The sequence below is a fragment of the Acinonyx jubatus genome, chromosome D3, assembly GCF_027475565.1.
Source record: "Acinonyx jubatus isolate Ajub_Pintada_27869175 chromosome D3, VMU_Ajub_asm_v1.0, whole genome shotgun sequence".
Taxonomy (NCBI): Eukaryota; Metazoa; Chordata; class Mammalia; order Carnivora; family Felidae; genus Acinonyx; species Acinonyx jubatus.
The window spans coordinates 21,362,068-21,382,574 of record NC_069392.1 but is presented as its reverse complement, the minus strand read 5'-3'; the positions used below and the strand labels follow the sequence as shown (position 1 = coordinate 21,382,574).

General features: G+C 44.7%; 2 protein-coding genes and 1 long non-coding RNA gene across 4 annotated transcripts in view; 2 read left to right on the top strand and 1 right to left on the bottom strand.

The window, feature by feature from the left end:
* RNF185 (ring finger protein 185) overlaps positions 1-16,014 on the top strand; it is a 36,613-nt gene extending 20,599 nt beyond the window's left edge. Inside the window, exons 2-7 of the mRNA XM_015081495.3 lie at positions 2,369-2,588; positions 5,166-5,184; positions 6,820-6,932; positions 8,330-8,384; positions 11,461-11,578; positions 13,527-16,014. Of these exons, the coding sequence (XP_014936981.1) occupies positions 2,413-2,588; positions 5,166-5,184; positions 6,820-6,932; positions 8,330-8,384; positions 11,461-11,578; positions 13,527-13,624 (579 nt within the window). The 5' untranslated portion in view covers positions 2,369-2,412 and the 3' untranslated portion in view covers positions 13,625-16,014. The remainder of the gene's footprint in view (positions 1-2,368; positions 2,589-5,165; positions 5,185-6,819; positions 6,933-8,329; positions 8,385-11,460; positions 11,579-13,526) is intronic.
* On the bottom strand, positions 13,780-20,226 carry LOC113596655 (uncharacterized). The gene is made up of 3 exons (XR_003417473.2): positions 20,008-20,226; positions 19,070-19,210; positions 13,780-13,918 (listed from the first exon to the last, which is right to left on the bottom strand). It is a non-coding gene; the product is annotated as an uncharacterized LOC113596655 (long non-coding RNA).
* Positions 20,118-20,507, top strand: part of LIMK2 (LIM domain kinase 2) — a 58,900-nt gene continuing 58,510 nt past the window's right edge. Inside the window, exon 1 of one of the 2 annotated variants that reach the window (XM_027050814.2) lies at positions 20,118-20,467. In XM_027050814.2, the coding sequence (XP_026906615.1) occupies positions 20,133-20,467 (335 nt within the window). In that variant the 5' untranslated portion in view covers positions 20,118-20,132. The remainder of the gene's footprint in view (positions 20,468-20,507) is intronic. The other variant, XM_015081488.3, reaches the window with a different exon arrangement.

Genomic DNA, 20,507 nt, shown 5'->3' with positions numbered 1-20,507 from the left:
TGGGTAATTTATTTTAGAGATATGATTAGAGTCTATGTATTAAGAGTGCTTCGTTGTTGGTGATATGTACTTCCTATTGCATCACAGCAGGAGACTATCATTAAGATTGATCAGTGAACCTGACTTTATGATTGTCTTTCTACTTCTGTATACACAGTTCTTAATTTTAAAAGGTAAATATATTTTAAAGAAACACACACCTGTCAGGTACTTGAGCTGGAACGACATGTGAAGGCCATAACATGGCCCTCAGAAGCACGCTCCATCCTAAGAAGGAGAGAACACTTGTATATGGAGAGAAAGAAGCCCTGGGTCAGGGGGAAGGACTTGGAGCTGAGGCCAGTGAGGCACTGGTGCTGCCAGCAGCCAGCTGCCCTTCTGGGACATTATGTAAAATGATGTAACTATGTGAAAAAGTGGTGGTGAGCTGGTTTCCTCTCCCTGCTCAAGTCACTGAGCTGCTATCGTGAGGAGGGTGCTTTTGAGTCTAGAGTTCTAAGTTGGTGGTGTGTAGGAAGGCTTCTTGGTCTGAGAAGACTGGCTTTTTGGTCTTTACATCTCTTTGAACTTTGGAAGCTGGAATCAGAACAGTCTTCTGGTACTCCAGTGGTGAGTCCCAGACTTGTGGTGGGGCTGCCTGCTTTGGAGAGAGTGGATGAGATGACCTGGGATGGCAGTCTTAGAGCTGGAAGGAAACAACTAGGAGACAGTGTAGTCCAGTGCCTCAGTTTACAGATGAAAAAACTGGCCACAGAGGAGAAGGGAGGTTCCCAAAACACCTAGCAGGCTGGAGGCTCAACTGAAGTCAGCATCCAAGCTGCTGGTTTTCTGGCTATGATTACCAGCCAGCATCTCCTACTTAGAATTTCTAGGGTGGTGAGGGTGGCTGGACCAGGCTCTTGACAGATTCTTAATCTATACCCAGAATTTCTGGGTATGGTTGGTGTTGGTTTTGTCCTTCTTTGTGTTCAGATTTGGCAGGTTCTTTTATTTGGAGGCAGTGTTGAACAATAGTGTCTTTCTCCTAGCATTTGTTGGCCAGCTTAATCTATGGTGGTACAATGGTTTGAATACAGACTGGGTGTCATGAGTCCCGGTCTTAGCTCCATATTCATCAGTTAGAGGACAGGTCTTGGGGTGCAGTTTCCTAAAGAGATTGGACCAGATCAAGTTTGCCCAACACATTGTATGTGCCAGATGATCTCAGTATGTGGATAAACAGCTTTTCTATCATTATGTTTGTAGTTATCTTTCACTTATGGTAACTAATACTGGTTTTCCATGTACAGCAGTGACATAAATCTCTTCTTTAAATGTATTGAGTCTAGGGGCGCCTGGGTGGCTCAGTCAGTTGAGCGTCCGACTTCGGCCCAGGTCATGATCTCACGGTCCATGGGTTCGAGCCCTGCATCGGGCTCTGTGCTGACAGCTCGGAGCCCAGAGCCTGTTTCAGATTCTGTGTCTCCCTCTCTCTCTGACCCTCCCATTCATGCTCTGTCTCTCTCTGTCTCAAAAATAAATAAACATTAAAAAAAAAATTTTAATGTATTGAGTCTAAAGAGTTGATAGATTTAGACCAAATAAAGTAGATAGTATTTTAAAAAAATTCTTTTTAAACGTTTATTTGGACAGAGAGAGACAGCATGAGCATGGGAGAGGCAGAGAAAGGAGGAGACACAGAATCTGAAGCAGGCTCCAGGCTCTGAGCTGTCAGCACAGAGCCCAACACAGGGCTCGAACCCTCAAACCACGAGATCATGACCTGAGCCCAAGTCGGACACTTAACCGACTGAGCCACCCAGGCACCCCAAAGTAGATAGTATTTTAACCCGATAGAAGGCAGAATGCAAAAGATTTTCAAAGACATTGGGCTGAATGGCCTTTCTGGTTCTTCTTAGCTTCCTAACCTTTCACAGTTACACTTATATTCTGGCATATACCAGTCACAACTTTTCTGGCCTAACCCGATTCACCCGCCAGTATAGTTGCAGTCTAAAGTTAAAGGACAGCCTGTGCACATTCAGTTTTATCGAGCACATATTTGTTACCTGGATTGGTTATCCTGGGAGAATGTAGGGTCATGTGGGAAAGGTTGTCAGTTCCTCTGGAGAACCATCTGGAAGGAGGATGCCGTGTATTTGTGCAGTGTATTTGTGTGGTACATTCTAGTCCATGTTCATGAAAGTATCTGAGTCATTGTTCTCTGGGTGGTGCCCCATGAGTGTCATCCTCTGTAGCCTCTGCGAAGTCTGTTTAGGGGTCCAGTCATAATCTGAACTTCAGAACTGAGAAACAATGGAGGTATTGCTATGGAATCTAGGGAGAGTGGGCTATAGAAATGGGCAATCAAGGACTCTCTGTCTTTCAGGATTTTCCTGGGGAGAATCTTCACTCCGTTTCTGACAGTCAAAGATGGCAAGCAAGGGGCCCTCGGCCTCTGCATCCCCTGAGAACTCCAGTGCAGGGGGGCCCAGTGGTAGCAGCAATGGTGCTGGTGAGAGTGGAGGGCAGGACAGCACCTTCGAGTGCAACATCTGCCTGGACACAGCCAAGGACGCCGTCATCAGCCTGTGTGGCCACCTCTTCTGGTCAGTATCCCTGTCACCACCCCAGAAGACACACTGCTAAGTTTTGAAAGCCTGTGGCCCTGGGCAGCTTTGGAACAAGGGTTTCCCACCCACTTTGGATCTCCTGATACAATCAGGCCCAAGAAGCAGGAGGCCTGGGTTCTTATGCCAGTTCTGTTGCTGATGAGTTTAGTGGCCTTGGGCAAATCATGTCCCAGCTCTGGACTCTGTACCCCCACCTCTGAAATGAAAACACTCACCAGTTAGTGAGCAGTTACTATGTGCCACTTGCTGTGCTGAGCAAAGAAGCAGTATGTACAGTGGTTATGAGCAAGGACAGTAGAACCAGACTTCCTTGTTCTGAATCCTGACTCTGCTACTTTCCTACTGGATGACCTTGGGCAAGATGCTTACACACACTCTGTCTCATTTTACAGGGTTGTTTGTGAGCATCAAATGACTCTAAATACATAAAAAGCTTAGAAGAACATGAGGCACACAGTAAATACTATGTATTAGTGTTGATCCTAATAGATGATCCTAATAATTGTTGCTATATTTTACATGTATCAAAATGAAGTGGCAGGGTTAGTTTCATTCTGGCCTCCATCGTTATAGAAGCCCCTCCTGGCTCTGAGATTCTGGGTAAATATTGAGATTTTATTCTTCTCTCTTGATTTTGAACTTGACCTGGAAGAGTGAATTGGAGTAACTGGAGGGGTAAGAATGACAGATAAGGCAAAGAATATGTGCCCTCCAATGCAGGCATTTTCTGGGGATGGACATATGCACTCTTAGATATGAGACCTTGAGACCCCGAGGCTGCTGTATACCTCAAATAGCACCCTGGATGGGAGGCTGGGAAGTGTTAGGAAACAAGAGTGGTTAAGGGAGGGTTGGGCCAGATTATCAAACCCAGATTTGATTGAGGACATAAAGCTGTGGGATATTTTTGAGCAGGGAAGTGGTGTGAAGAAAGGGACGTTTAAGCAGTATTTAAGGGAGTTTAAGTTGGCAGCAGTGACAAAGATAAATTTATTGGTGAATAAATAGAATGGGGCAGATTTTGTTCTGGTAGCTCTTGCCCTAATCATTAAGTTTTATGCAGAAACTATTGTCTCCTAGAAATTGGATATTCTCTGGGGAATCATATAACCAGGACTTGAAATGAGTGTCATAATTAAGAACTAAATGAAGGTACCATTGGAAAGAACACAGACTCTAAAATGAAACAGATGCTTCCAATTAGAGTGGTTTGTCCCTGAGCAAATCTACCAGCCTCTCTGTACTTCAGTTTTCTCATCTGTGCAATGAAGAGATAATTATACTTTGTCATAGGTTAATATGACCCTCCAGTAATATTAATAAATGAAAAGCTTGTCAGCCACAGCCTGGCACACAATAGTTGCTTAATAAATGGAAGTGATCACCATCTTTGTTATAATTCTGAACTTTCCCCTAAAGGAAAGTTACTTTCATTTCTCCCCCACAGCCTTTAAGGGAAGTTGCTAGGGGAGATCTGCCATGATTTGAGGTGCCTTAGGCTCAGTTTGGAATGGTACTGCAAGGTTAATGTGGGAGTCAGATGTCAGATGTGTCTGTTATATCCAGTGAGATTGCATATCTGGATTGTGAGGCTAAACTGGTTCAGGAACTGGGAAAGGAATTATCCTCTGAGTCCAAATTTTACTTGGCTAGAGGAGTCATGTTTTATGAGGGACAGAAACCATGTCCACATTTTCCACTCTCCTGGCTCATAGGTGTGCAGTGGATATTTGTTAGTTGGATGAATGAATCAAGAGAGAAAAAGTGAAAAATCTGGAGTTAGAGTAACTTTTCCTTCAATTCTGTAAATGTCTTGTTTTGCACCTAGTGCTGGGTGATAGAATAGTCAGGAGGCTTACTTTTTAGTCCTGGTGCCGTAGGTAAGTCATTTCATGTTTCTGAGTTTGGTTTCCTCATTTGAAAAATGAGAGACTGGGCAGCAATTCATTGTAGTGCAGCTCATATAAGCTGAAGGTAGCCCTTTCTGCCAAGCAGCATCCCCATGCTTTTTATTACTTAAAGATGTTTTTATAGTAGATTTGAATTTATAAGCTACCTCCTGCCAGCAGAGCACTCAGGGTTGAGGACAGCCTGAGGATTTTGTTAAACCAGATTTAGAGTCACACATTGTGAGACTTAGGTATGCATGTATATATGAGAATGCCTCCATGAATTTTTTTCTGTACAAAGGGTCTTTAGCTTTTATTGGATTCCTTCAGATGCCACAACCTCTCAAAGGTTGACTTGTAGAGAAGCTGAGTCTGGGATGGTCTGGGACCTGGAGGTCCTTCACAAGTAGGATCCCAAGGGTAGAGACTGGGGTCTTGTCTGTATTGCCTCATTTTTCCTGTGATTTTAGCCCAATCTTTTCTAATTTCTAATACTAGTGATTCCCCACAGACACTCGGTGGGATTGCAGTACTCCACAGTTCCACCTTGTGTCCCAGTTTTAAACTCCTCCCACCCTCAGTGTCTCTGCTAATGAAAGCATTTTTCTCTCTTTACCCCCATTCTCTTTCTCCTTGATGACTGGTGCCCTGGGGACTCTGGCAGTTGGCCATGTTTACATCAGGTAAGGTGCATTTCATTTTACTTTGTCTTTCATCAGCTATGGTTGCACAAGACACCCCTAGTCTCAGGAGACTACCGTCAGAAGGTGCAATCTCCCCTGTTTGTGGGTTCATTTGCTTGCTTTACCCCCAACCCTCTTTATACATCTACCTACCGATGAAGGGCTCAGTGGAGTACCTGGGATGGTCCTGACTGTACTGATGGCCTTTGTGGCCTTGGCAGGCCACCACCTCTCTGATTCACAATTTTCCACCTGTAGATTGGGTTGGATTTGATAGTATGTTAGGTGTTTATTTTTGAGATTTGGCCTCTACAAAAAGTATTTCCTACATATCAACTATGAAAATGTTAAAAAGAGGGAAATTTTTTTGGTCTCAACAGAGAGCTTTTGTGAGAGGGGAGAAAATCTGTTTTCCTAGCTTCAGATGATTATGAAAACCAGTTAGTAAGTATTCACCAAGACCCAGCCACATGCTTGGTGAGGCAGAGCAGGGCTTGGCATTTACAACCGGCTGTGGATGATTACTGTGTGCTGACTGTCCCCATGGTTGTTGGCAGAACCCCATAGTAGTAGGTGGCTTGGGAACATTGGGGGAGGACAGAAGTTCCAGACCTCTAGAGCCTCAGAATTCAGGTAGGAGGAAGGAGCGGGGGAAACAAGAGAGGGATTCCCACTATGTTCGGAGCTGTGCATTCTGATTCCAGAGGAACCTGGTAGAACATGTCTTCTGTAAATTTATAAAGAGCACATAACACATAAGTTTTGAAGCTTTCAACAGTAAGATAAAGGAAGTGGGATATAAAATCACTAAATGCTTTCTCCTTGGCCCCAAAATCTTAGATTCACATTTATATAATAAACTTTATATCATTGGATCTAAAGATACAATTTATGTTCTAAGATAAATTCTGAGAAAATATATATGTATTAAATTATTTAATGTCTACGAAGACACTACAGATAATATGTTCTTATCATTTTTATTTGTTTTAGAGAAGGTTAAGCAAAATGCTTTACAACTAGTGAAAGAGCCTGGGAAACCCAAAATAGAATTCTAGTGTTTTTAGTATTGAAAGAAGTAGTTGAGTGCAAAAATCAACGAAAGTACATTAAAAAACAACAAATTTAGATAATAAGCAAAGTCTGTCTTTTAGCACATAGTAAATCACCAGAAAATGGCCAAGTTATGTTCAGATGTTGATGCCTGGGATACAAAGTTGTTGAGGAAATGCTGTAAAAATGAGAAATCACAGAGAGAAAAATTTATTTTTTACAGTTGGTCTACTGAGGAATGCAGAGATTTTAAAGCTCGTTATACCAGCTGGGTCAGTCAGACTCCTTGACACAGCTCCAGGCTTGCAGTTCCTTCCTGCTATATTGCTGGGAGCCACTAGAGATCATGATGCATGAGAAAGCCTGTTTAATTTATGATGGTGTTTAAAAGCAATTTTGATTTCACCACTGGTAGATATTTATTGAGTGCCAGGAGTAGGAATCAGGAGTTGGGCTCCTTGAAGTGTTCCCTGCTGGTGCTGGTGTTTCCAGTTTGAGGCCTCTGGTCCATATTGTTCTGACCCTGACTGCTCTGAGGTGGGCTTCTTGCGCCATTCATGCATTTTTCTTTCCTGATTGCAGTGGTTGGAGACCAGACCTAACAGACAGGTGTGTCCAGTTTGCAAAGCTGGCATCAGCCGAGATAAGGTCATCCCCCTCTATGGCAGGGGCAGCACTGGGCAGCAGGACCCCAGGTGAGGCCTCTTACACCCACTCCTTACTTTGGACAGGAATTCTCTTCCATTCAGCACCTTCTCGCCCCACCCTTTATTAAGTACTTACCCTCAGTTTTGAGGCACTTAGGATCCAGATGGCAGTCTGTCAGGAAGGGAGGAAGCCCTAGTTGCCACTCACTGGACTGTAATACACTGAGCATCTGCCAGTGGGCAGGCAGTGTGCTAGGCAGCACACAAGGTATTACAATTGTAAGTGTGCAGAGTGCTGTGAAATAGCAGCTTTGGAAGCAGGGTGTCCAGCAGGAGAGTTTGCAAGGAGGGGGTTGCTGCAATAGTGATACATAAAGTATAGAGGGAGGAGGAGACAGGAGGTCTGGAAAGCTTTGCAGAGTTTGAAGTATGTGTGGATCTTCCTACAGACACAAGTTCTGAGAGCTGGTCTCAGTCTGGTGCATGCATACACACACGTATGCACTCACACACCCCGAAGCTCCCCAGCGGTATCTCTTACCTTCTCTTAACCCACCTCACCCCAGCATACCCTGTACCTAGACATACTGGACCTCTCTTAAAGGAACTTACCCTTTCACATTCATGAGCCTTTGTATTTGTTTTCCCTTTGCCTCTTCTGCCCTCCCTGGGCCTGCTCAACACCCTCCTCCTCAAGTAATTTCTATCTGTCTTTAATGAGCAGGCCTGAAGTTACCCCCTCCTTGAAGTGACCCTTCTTCCCCACATTAGTTGCTCTCATCCATGCTTCCACCCTAGGTAGTTGATACCTCTATTCAAGAAGTCCCTTCTCATGCTGTATTGTGATCGGTGTACCCCCATTTAAACCATAAGCACCTTAAGAGTAGGGTTTGTCACAGGCTTAGTATTGGTCATATCCTGCCTAGTGCCTAATGGGTAGCAAACCCTTAGTCTAGTATTTTGGGGATGAATGATGGTAGGGACTAAACCCAGAAGCAAAAAGCATAGTGCAGAGTACTTACCAAGGAATAATGGGAGGTAAAGCTGAAGTTAACAGGGCTAGATCAGAGAGACCCTGAATCTCAGCTCTGTTTCGGTTTGGATTTGGGATTTTTAGTATCCATGACCCCTATCCTCTGAACCCTACACAGGTTCAGAGAGGTTGTCTGGCTAGCGTTCATAACCAGTCTGAGCCAGGCTCTCTGTGAGAGGAGTAGGCTATAGTGCAATATGGTGAACATCTTATACGTGAATTTTCTCCCTGGCCTTCTATACGGTTGAAAAAACCATTGCAAGTAGAACGAAGGTTAGGATTTGGTTTAATTTGGCATAAGTTCGTATGCTAGGCACAGTGGACCTTACCCTGTTGGTGAAGAGCTCCCACTCCACTCAAGGAACAGCTGTAAACATTTTATAATATTTATTTTACAATGTTTCTGTTTCAGAGAGAAGACCCCTCCCCGTCCTCAAGGACAGAGGCCAGAGCCAGAGAACAGAGGGGTGAGGAACATTCTAGGAGAAGCCTCTAGAAATGAGTTCATGGCTTTAGAAGTTTCCATCTTGGCCCTACGCTTTTTCTCCTTGATTATAAAAGTAAAGGAAAAATTGTAAAATACATAAAGGAGAAAGAGAAGAAAAAAATCACTTAAAATCACACCATCCAGAAAAAACTGCTGGAAATATTTTGGTCTATTTTCTATTGTTCTATAAATTTTGTAAATCTCTTTATGTGCATGTATTTATAGATATATTATGTACACATATATTTTATTATTTTTTTTTACAGTATTTTGCTCCTGTAACTCTTTTTAAAATTTCATTCATTCTGAGTGCCTTCTCTATGCTGGGCATTATTCTAGGCATTGGTGATAGATCAGTGAACATAGCAGAGATAAACTTACGGAGTTTATATCAGAGGGGGAGACTTTTAACGATGTATCTTGAGATTTTACATGTCAGTAATATTTTATTTAAAGGCTGTTTAGTATTTAGTTGTATGAACTTAACATTATTTGATCCTTTGTTGAACATTGAATTGTTTTCTTTTTTTTATTTTAAAAATACTCTGATGAACTTATAGATACATTTTTTAGCAGGTTTGTGGTTATTTTACCAGGACAAATTCATAGAAGAATCACTAGCTCAAAAAATTTGCTCATTTAAATCTGATGTTAGTGTTAAATTTTTCAGTTAAAATATTAAATGTTATTTTTTTTAATTTTTAAAAAATGTTTATTTTTGAGAGAGAGAGAGAGTGCAGCTGAGGAGGGGCAGAAAGAGAGGGATACACAGAATCCGAAGCAGGTTCCAGGCTCTGAGTGTCAGCACAGAGCCTGACCCGGGGCTCCAACTCCTGAACGGTGGGATCATGACCTGAGCCTGAAGTCGGATGCTTACCGGACTGAGCCACCCAGGCACCCCTAAAGAAATTTTAAAAGCAAAATACTTATCCATACTACCAGAACCCCCAAAAAGTATATTTTTATTTCTCTAAATTAAAATATTAAAAGAAAAATTTTGAAGGAAAATACTTATCTATATCTTGTCCACCTACCAGCATATTGTCCTGAGCATACTTGTGACCATAGTGTTCAGTTTTGTCTGATAATTTGGTCCTCACAAGAGTTTTTCATTTCTCCAAAAGAATTAGGATCATAGGTTGTTGGACATACTGACCTAGCACTACCCCTTGACTACCATGTAATATCACCTTAACCTTTCCAGGCTCTGTTTCTCAGCAGAACTTTGGCTCCTAACCTCAGGAAGCCAGAGGCCCTGGCCTTAATTACTGTGGTGCACACCTCCAGCATATACAAGCACCCACAGCCACCAGTGATGCTTTTTGTCTACTTTGCCCCAAAAACATATACCCACCAAATATAAGGACTTAGGGGATTGTATAGATGTTGCTAAAAGGGAGGCCAGAAGGTCAGTCCTCGGGATTGCACTCAATGAAGTGGTAGTTCCTGATTAAACAGTTGCACTTTTCTGGGTAAGGCAGCCTCGGTCCCAGGAGCCCTCAGACTCAACCATGCTGGGTCTGAATAGGAGGCATTTCTATACTGAGGAGATGGAAAACTGGTTGTTTTTCTTCTCTGTAGATTTGTTCTCTTAGTTTATCTGCTGTTAGGTTTTATAGGTAGTGCCACCCAGCAAGAAGTTTGGAGCTGGATGCCAGGCTGCTCGGTATGGGATAAGGAACAGCCACTTTCATAACTTGCAAAAGACTCACAAATGAAGGCCAGTGAGCTCTTTGTGGAGAGCAGTTGACCCAGTAAATTTTCTTATTATTTTTTAATCATTTGTTCTAAGGATCTACCCAGGGATGTGGGGGAGGAGAGAAAATTTTTGTAAGATGTGCACAATAATTAAGAGCATGGGTTTTCAGATCATATTGACCTAGTTTCCAGTCTAAACTCTACCCCTTTTACAAGCTGTGCAACCTTGGTCAAGGTAAAAAATGGGTTGCTTATTCACAGTGTTGTAATTCTTACTGAATCTTTTTTTTTTTAAGGTTTATTTATTTTTGAGAGAGAGAGACAGAGCACAAGCAAGGGAGGGGGAGAGGGAGGGAGACACAGAATCCGAAGCAGGCTCCAAGCTCTGAGCTGTCAGCACAGAGCCTGACGTATGGCTTGAACTCACAAGCCATGAGATCATGACCTGAGCCAAAGTCATATGCTTAACCAACTGAGCCACCTAGGTGCCCCTTTACTGAGTCTTTTCATATGAAAGACGATGTAGTGTAGAACATGTTATGGGGGGAAAGCTGAGGATAATACACCAAACTGGTAACAGTGTTTATTGGAGAGAGCATGGCCTTGAAATGGTGAATGAAGAGACCTCTGACTTTCTATGTCCACTATTCTTCTAATGTATAAGTTTCTTATAACAAGTATATATACTTTTGTAATCAGAAAAAGTATTTTACATTTTTAAAAATTCTTTGTAAAAATATTAAAAGAAAATTTTGAGGGAAAATACTTACCTGTATCTTGTTCACATACCTACATGTTGTCATGTACTTGTGACCATAGTGTTCAGTTTTGTTTGATAACTTGGTCACAAGAGCTTCTCTGTGTTGCTGCACTATCAACATAATGGTCTTTAGAGAGCATGTATCAAGATTTTGATCATGACCTCCATTGTCGGTTAATTAGGGTTCCACTTTTTTGCTATTACCAATAATGTGTGTGTACAGATTGTTGCCAATTTTGCTATTATAAAGCATGTAGAAAATTTTACTGACTAGTATGGGATTCTGGGGAAAAAACTGGCGCTCTAAGAACCCTGACTTGCATCAGCAGACTGTTTTACTTTGGACCAGGACCAGGCCTTTCTAGCATTCACAACTCCTTGGCTGGGACTCCTTGAAGGCTAGCGGGACCAGGGTTCCTTAGGGGAACCTCAGGGTTCCTCTGCCTTGGGGTCTAGATGGGAGGAAAAGATGTCCCTCCCCCTTTGGAAACAGGTGGCAGAGGATAGGGAGGAAAGGCAGGTGCCACCTGCAGGTGACATGTTTGACAGGTGCAGGAGAAATGTATTTGTTCTTCTGAATTGCACTTCTTCCACACAGGGATTTCAAGGATTTGGATTTGGAGATGGTGGCTTCCAGATGTCTTTTGGAATTGGGGCATTTCCCTTTGGGATATTTGCCACAGCATTTAATATAAATGATGGGCGGCCTCCTCCAGGTAAGACCCTATCTCCTTGGTAATCCTGCTTGGAGGCTCCTTGGAATTCATTAGTATGAAGATTACAGATAATTGTCACTGCTTGGAAGTTTAGGCTTTTCAAAATGTGAACTCTTTCCAGATTACTGGTAGTCATAATGATATTGCACACCCGTCAAATATTAGGCATGTTCAAAATATTTGCCATCACAAACCCAGGGGATCCTCACCACAAGCCTGTGTACACCTGTGGGATGGGTGTGCAATTAGCTAGCTCCGTTTCACAAATCAGAAAATGCTCAGTATGTTTCCCAAGACATACTATGTGCCTATAAAATGAAAAAGAATAAAATAATGCCTAGTATACCTAGCTGAAGAAAAGCCTCATCCTGTTCACATATCCCCCACTTTCACCATTTGGGGGCAGGGAAGAGTGAGGCAACCCCACCATGATTCAGAGCCTCTCTATTCTCTGGCATCTCTGTCCAGCTTCCCTCAGGATACACATGGGGCTGGTCCCAAGTCCCATCCCCTTGATAACTCTTTCTAGGTCTGTTACCTGCCACTACCTTTCTCTTTCCAGCCAGCTTAAAGGTACCAGCTGCATTCCATGTAGAACTAGGCGGCAAGGTGGGTACCCTGTACTTTATCCCAATCTGACACCAGAGCCAAGATCCTTACCATGGAATCTGCAGAGGTGCTGAAGTTGGTTGAATTCTGCTTGTACTTATTGGAGCCTCATTTGTGATGGACTCAGTGTATTTGCAGAAGGAACCAGTGTGTGGTTCCTGGCCAGAAGCTTATGCTCTTAGGGACAGAAACCTACTCCTGGGTCATCCCAGTTTTCTTTGGCCTTTACCCTGATGCTTGGCATATAGCAGGCAATCAGTAAGTCTTTGTTGACTGCCTGCCTGCATGAATCATCAGAGCACCTGTCTGGGGAATAGTATAGCATCAAGAAATCTTGAAATGCCCTTTGTACCTCCTTCACCTCAAAGGTTTCTCCTTCATTTACATATTTTCTCAAAGGAAGGAGACCCCACAGGGCAGGGTGTACCCTTCCCTGAAGGAGGGACAGGGCCCTGTAGAGGCAGTAAGAACCTGCTTGGCAGCTTCCTTCCCTTCTTCCTGGTCCAGGGCTCAACCTGGGTTCCTCAGTTAAAGAGAGCGCTATAGCCAGCCTAGACTGATCCAGAGATCACTTTATCCCCATGCTACAATCACAGTTTTCCTTTATCATGTTTGATATGTTTGCCCATCCTGGATTGGTTTTCATACACTCATTCCCCCAAAGTCTGGACAGGGAGCCCTACATAGCTTTTCTCAAAGCAGGGAGGAGTGGAGGCCCAGTTCTGTCCCTAGTTTGCTGTATGATGGAAGAGACAAGCCATTTTGCCTTGTCTGGGCCCTAGTTCTATCCTCTAGAAAAGGAAGGCACTCTGTGTGGGGCTAAGACCCCTCCATGCTCAACAGTGCCAGAATCTAGAGACTCTGTGACTCAAGGCAGCATGCAGAGAGGCTGAGAGCATGACTGGGGCTCTGCCACTAACTTGTGAACTTTGTGATCTTGGGCAGGTCACCTCATACCTGTGCTTCAGTTTCTACTTACACAAAATGGGAATAATAATACCCAGCAAGGTGTGTGTACAAAACACTTAGCACACAGAAGAGGCTTAACAGCAGCTTTTCTTTTATTGTTTCCTCTAAGAGCTTCCTGTTTTATGTACATCTGCAGACCAGACTCTCTTAGGATAAATTGGAGACCTTGTCCTCATTGTTATATTATTCCACATATCTTCATAATTCAAGTTTTGTTTTGCCTGATGTTATTTGGGGCTTGGAAATCTTTTTAGTGTGCAGAGTTCTGTTCTAAAGAGATAAAGATTGATGTTCTCAATTCTGGCCCAGACAGGCAGTGCTCACAGCTGCAGTGTTCTGACAGCCTCTCTTCTCCCTCCTTTCTCTCCAGCTGTCCCTGGAACACCCCAGTATGTGGATGAGCAGTTCCTATCACGCCTCTTCCTGTTTGTGGCCCTGGTGATCATGTTCTGGCTGTTGATTGCCTAATGCTGGGTCCCAGCCTATATCCACGGCAGGGCCTCTGGACTGGTGACATGCCACACCCACTCTCGATGTTTGGCTCCCTGGCTAATCCTGACCCCTGGAATCGGTGGGGTCAGTAACACATCAAGGAGTTTTGCTTCTCCATCAGAGCTTTGGGACTCAAAACCTGTTGTCAAGAACTCTGGAGTATGGCCACTGCTGTAAACACCCTGCTGTAACCTCAGTCTTTGGCATTGAGTCGTCTCTCATGAGTTACACCATGAAGTCCTGTTCCAACCAGCTTAGCAGGTCCTGACTCTGCACAGGGAAGAGGCAGGAAAAGAGAAATTGTCAGTACAATTTCACCTGAATTTAATATTACAAAAACAAAGGGATGAACCAAATAGAAACTTTCTTTCATCTCTTTAAATACCCCTTGGTAAGTGGCTTCCAAAATCAGTGGGACTCCCCATATAGTGAGGCTCCAGATCCCAGTGCTGCTGTGTTCTATTTCCTCCTCCTCCTTAGCAGAAATGCAAGAAATTGCTGTCCTATAAAGACCATAATTGCAGCATCTAAAGCTGGAGTCATTTCATGAATTCACCAGAGAGCCAAAGATCTTTTATTGGCTCTAGGCCATGCTCAGTCTCTGGCTGCAGAGAGTGGCTTGAATGACCTCCTGGTTTCCTGGTGTGTATTATCCCCAGAGACATGTGGTTTCACTCACAGATTTCCCATCCTCTCTCCCCCCAAAAATACGTGCATCTGCGCCTCTCTGCCAGAGGACACACAGCCGAGACTGCTGCTGAAGCCAGGACTACGCATCAGGAAAGACCTGCCATTGGGACTCTGATGGGATTTGGAGCTCTGATGTAGGAACTGAACAAGCAGCCCTTTCCCCAAGCCTACAAAAGCTCCAAGTGTGTCGTCTCAGACCCACCCAACGGGAACTGGGGGCTTTGTCAAGTCAGCGCATGTTGAAGACCATCTTCCCCAGAAGCCAAATTGTCCTTTATGAAGAAGCAGGAGTGGGGAGATCCGCATATGACCCTGATTTGGGTATGGCTTGGTGGATACCCCTGAAAACTCCTTGTATGTGTACTAAAACCAGGGAATCAGGCAACTATGGAGCAGGCAACCCTTGATGATTTTTAATGCCAGACAGCAGGGCCTAGAGAGCCTCAGCACGATGACATAGTGTGGTTTTCCCCAGGAAATTTCCAGGGGAATCATTTTCCCAAGCCCTTGACTTGTTTTTCTAGTTCACAAACTTTTTCCTCAGAATCTGATTGAGGGAGTGGTTCCAGGCAGGAGGACAGTTCACTTGTGGAATGGTTCTCACTCTCCTGGTCAGGCCTTTTCCTAGAAACTCAGCCTCTTCCAGGAGATCCCAGGGGTTGTGGAAGATGGACTTCCTCTGGGGGCCTCTCTGTCACTTTACCAGTCCACATTGCTCCTGGCTCACCCCTAGCCATAGCCAATAAGTGGTAGAAAGCCCCACCTAGTGCTTTTTTCCAGCTGTGGCTCTGCATAGCATGTGGAAACCAAGACCTTGAGGAAGACAGGGGAAGTCCTCCTCTCCTGTCCACAGCCCCCACCCCTTCCCTTCTGTACCTGTCAATGCCAGAGTTCAGTGTTTAATCAGACAAAACGTTAAGTGTTGAAAAGGTGGTTCATTTGCCGAATCCATTTGGTAGGACTAAGCTACCAGCTTTACAGTGTCCCTGATGGATTTTAAACATTCTTGGGACACCCACTCAAGAGTGCTCTTTTTATCACCTCCTAGAAATCCCAAAAGTCAGAGGGACCCCAACCTCTCAGCACAAGTGAATTGGTGAGATCGCTCAGTGCAGTAGCCCCACCTAGTGGTGAGAGAGAGAACTTCAGATAGATGGGCCCAACAGAAATGGGTTTCCAGAAGAAAAGTTAAAAAAGAAAGGGTTGTGGGTAGGAAGACAAATTATTGGGAGTCTTTGACGAAGTAGAGTGAGCCCAGGAGAACTCCACCAGCAAAGGCATCCCAGGAACCTGTGAGCCAAGGCAGGTTGGCCATGTACCCTTTGATTTTGAACCTTCTAGGCCCCCCACTCACCCTCTACTGGGAGCTGGGGCAGGAGAGCCAACTTGGGACTGCTGGCTCAGCCCCAACAGGAAACCCCCTTCCCACCACCCCTCTGCAGGCTCACCACCTTGCCCCTCTGCCAAGGCAGTTTTCGTTTCTTTTGTGTGTTTTCTATGTTGGCGTCCAGCCTGCCCCACCCCCACCCCCACCCCTGCCACCTTTGTGGATTAGGACCAGGTCCCGACCACAGTCAGAAAATGACACCATGTAAAGTGGCACATCTTGACCAGTCACTAATTTTCACTGTTGTGAAAGTGATTTGATTTAGAATTAAACAAATGGTTTTACATTACTGTGAGCTGTGGACTTGTCTGTGTAACTGGCGGGGGCGGGGAGCGTGAATGGGTTGGGGAGTAATCACACTGATTTGGCCTCTGGGAAACACTTCTGCATACGTGGGACTGTCACAATGAGGAGCAGTCTTCAGGCAGCCATCGATAATTAGGGATGAGAAGCACAGGCTAGAGGACTGGCTGCATATACAGTCCTACCCAAGATGTAACCTGACAGCCCTAGTCCTGACAAGTGTATGGAATTCCTAAGCTTAAGGCTACCACAATGGAGCTTAGTTTGTGGACAATCAGAACCTTGAGGACAATCACAGGTTATTCACATGCTCTGCAACAGGGCAGATGGGACCCTGGCCAAGCCCTCTACCTGAAGCAGTGGATGTACAGCTCCCTAAGGTTCCTCAGTAGCAGAGTATGAGGATGGAAGATAGGTTACAAACCTGGCCTCGCCTCAGGCTCCACCTCCCCACCAACCCCCCCCCCCCCCCACACACACACACAATAGAGCTACAAGGTCATCCCTCTGAAAAGGTCTCTTTTCTCCCTCTCTTCCACTTTGACCTAAGGCTTTAATCAAGTTGAACAGCACTAAGATATGGTAGGAAGTGCAAAGATCAGGGATCTCCAAGAACTCATAAGCCCAATAAGAGATGGAAAACAAAACATGCACTGAAGTAGAATAGGACAGTAAAGCCTCTACATACCTATGACCCAACCCCAATAACCATCAATTCCTGTCCAATCCTGTTTTGTCCCCACCCTCATACTGCTCCCTTTCTCTTGCCTGGACTATTTTGAAGCAAATCCTAGTCCTATGCCATCTATTAAGTGTTTCAAATATGCATCTCAATGATAAGGATTTTCAAAAACAACCAAAATACTATTTTATGTACCTGAAAAAATTAACAATTCCTTAATGTCATCATATATCCAATCATTGATCAAATTTTCCTAGTTGTCTCAACTTTTTTGTTCAGTTTGCTTGCATTAAGATCCAAATCAGATCCATATCTTGCTATTGGAGGTCTCCTAAGTCTCTTATTACATCCATAGGTTCCTCTTTTCTTACTTCTACAGTTTACATGTTTTTTTTTAATTTAAGGTTTATTTATCTTTGAAAGTGAGACAGAGTGCAAGTGGGGGAGGAGCAGAGAGAGCGGGAGACATAGAATCTGAAGCAGGCTCCAGGCTCTGAGTTGTCAACATAGAGCCCAACACAGGGCTGAAACCCATGAACTGTGAGATCATGACCTGAGCCGAAGTCGGATACTTAACCAACTGAACCACCCAGGCACCCCGCAGTTTATCTGTCATTTATCCTATTGAGTTTCCCACAGCTTCAGTTTTGCTATATGCATCACTGTGGTGTTAATAAGCTCCTGTTACTCTTGTATTTCCTGTAAATTGTTAAATCCAGAAGCTTGACCAGGTTCAGGCTTGGGTATTTAGTAAGACTATGTCATAAATGGTACTATATACCTCTTGTTGCATCATTTCATGAGGCACATGATGCCTGGCAGTCCCTTTTTGTGATGTTAGCAGTCCTTGCTGATCATTGTCTAAAACAGGACTTTCTGTCATGATGGAGATGTTCTCTATCTGGACTGTCCAACACAGTAACCACTAGGCACATGTGGCTAGCAAGCACATGAAATGTGGCTAGTGGACTGAGGAACTTAATTTTAAGTTCTATTTCATTTTAACTTACATAGCCACATGTGCTAATGGCTATTGTATCAGTGCAGATTTAGATTAGTTCACAGGGTTTGCAAAATGATATAATTGAAGATAATGTGTTAAGCATTTAGAAACTAGAATAGGTAGAAAGGGGCAACAAAATTACAAAGAACACGGAGGGAAATGGTAGAGTGGTACAAGGGCAGAATGTATTCTGGAAAAACAGTTCTGGAGTGAAGGGAGTAGGAGAAAAGCCTGCAAAGTGAGATGTAGTTCACTCATGAGGGCCTGGTTTAGCCTTTGTTTTGTTGGCAACAGGGAGCTATTGAAGGTTTTTGAGCAGACACATAATTCTGGAGGATTAATCAGTTGCTCTTGGATGGGACTGATTCTAGGAGTGGAGAGACTAGAGGCCAAAGACAGGATCAATTTGATGAAAGTGTAAGTGACAATCGGAAGGTATAGCTGGGAATCAGTAGACCCGTTCCCTCAGGATGGCAGAGTCAGAAACTTCAGGTGTTTTTCAGTGTCCAGGTTCTCATTTCTATAGGTCCAAAGAGTTGATTGTCAGTCAGCAGGATCTGGCCTTAGGGACTGACCAAACTATGGTGGGGTAATCAAAGTGTGAACGGGTGACTTGGGTGCTAGAAACTCACATCTTCTCCCTACCCAGGATTTTCTGTCTTCCAGAAATCCCCCTGGAGTTCACAAGTGATCTTGGAATATTCTTTGGGCCTATACTGGAAAGATATCTTTTGGTTATACATTTCTACAGATTGCTATTTTCTTTCTTTACATTTCAATTTGCATTTCTCAAGAGTTACCTAAACTTCCCTGTAAGGAACTTGGGGGAGTTGGTTATCCCCCTACTCCCTGCTAGTGAACACCATGAGGCTGGAGGTGGGAAAGAAGTGGAAAGAGAGAGGGTAAGGAGGGAGAAAAGACAGACCTGGGTGCCTTGCTGTAGGGCTGAGGGAGAGGGAAGACAAACAGGAGTCTTGGTTCCAAAGCTTCCAGTGCCTGTGTGCCTGGCAAAATACAGCATTACCTCTTTGCATGTGTAGGGTGAATAAAATCCCTGCTCCCTTTTTGCCTACCATGAGGTGGCTTGTCAGAGTCCCCTGGATCCCTGCCACTTTAATTCAACACACAATCCTGTAGTTGCTATAATCAGACCAGAAATTCTTCAGAAACTGTAAAGCCAACCGCTGGAGGGTTCCCAGGAATTACCGGAAGTCAGGCACATCCCCTCCCCCACCCCCTCAGCACTTTCTCTATACTCAGGATTTCAGGAGCCACCTGCCACACCCAGAGGAGAAGCATCTGACCTGCTTCCTATTTGGATTACACAGGTCAGGAAGAAAAGAGAATTGTGCCCACCTTTGCTTATTGGAGTGCTGGAGCCAGACAGCAGCAGAGTTGAACTTTGTCTTTAGCGGGGGTGTCATGATCCATTTCCTTGGGCCCCATTCCTGCCTCTTCCTGGTCATTTGAACACTTTTCCCATGACCTAAATCCAGTCTAAGGAAATGACAGTCGCCAAACACGCATCACAGGAGAATCAGATGGGAAGGACTGCAGGGTCCTGCTGATGCAGCCCACCCTTTGTCACATAGAGGACCCCAATTCCCTCCCAAACCCAGTGAAAGAAAGTGGTTCTCAAGGCCCCTCAGCCAGCTAGCAGCTGCCAGGAACCAGCCTGCTGTTCTGACTCCTTGTCCAGGGCTCTCTCCTCCACAAAGAAGAGCCAGCAGAGCAAATCCAGTCTACAAGTGTGTTCCCTTTAGTCTACGTGGCATTTTTAGAATTTCTGACTGTTACCAACATTTTAAAAAGTGGGAAAATTCACCTAAATACCTGGAGTTTGGGCTTGTCTTGACAATTTGGAAGATCTGGTGTGCTGCATTTATTTATATACCTGTTTGGCCCCGATAAGAATCTGCCCCTAGAATGCTGGTTGCACCACCTTCACACCATCTTTGACCTAGAGATTATCTACTAAGTGCCAGCTTACTCACAGTGGGGCAGATAAGTGGCTTCTTTGAGCTGGAAGCCTAAGAAAAGTCCACTCTAAATCCCCAAAGTTATTTGTGGAGTAGCTTCTCCATATTCATATTCCTTTTTTTTTTTAAGATTTTTATTTTTAAGCAATCTCTACACCCAACACGGAGCTCGAATTTACAACCCTAAGATCAAGAATGGAATGCTCTAATGACTGAGCCAGACAGGCGCCCCTCCATATTCATATTCTTGGTCCTAAACACTCTACTAGAAAGAGCTTTTGCCTGGGAGTTAGGCGACCTGGGTTCCCATCTCACCTCTGCTCCTAGTGAGCTGAGCCATTTTGAGGTAATAGAACTTCTTTCCTCGGGTCCTCAGCTGCCCCCATCTGTAAAATGGGCTGAGGATCTCCTGTTGAGACCTCCCAGGAGTCCCGGGGACTATGCTGACAAACCACCTCACGGCCGCGGACAATCACCCTTACCAGCTCAGGCACTCAACAAAAAGCGTCACTCTCTCTGGGAGGCACCAGGGCCCCCACAGAGCCCGAGTCGGGGGGCGTGGCCTGGCGTCAGCGGGGCGGGGCGTCGGCGGGCGGGCCCCCGTGCCAGGTGCGGTTTGGTCCTCCCCGGGCGCCGTAGGCGGTGCATCCAGCTTGCGCCGGGGGGCCGCGATCCTCCCGCGCCTGAGACGGCTGCGAGAGTTGAGAGGAGTTGCTGTAGTCCCCACCACCTCCTCCCCATTTCCGCGTCCCCGGAACCATGGCCGCGCAGTCGGGTAAGGAAGGGCCGCGCCGTTCTGTTCCGCCGTTATCTCG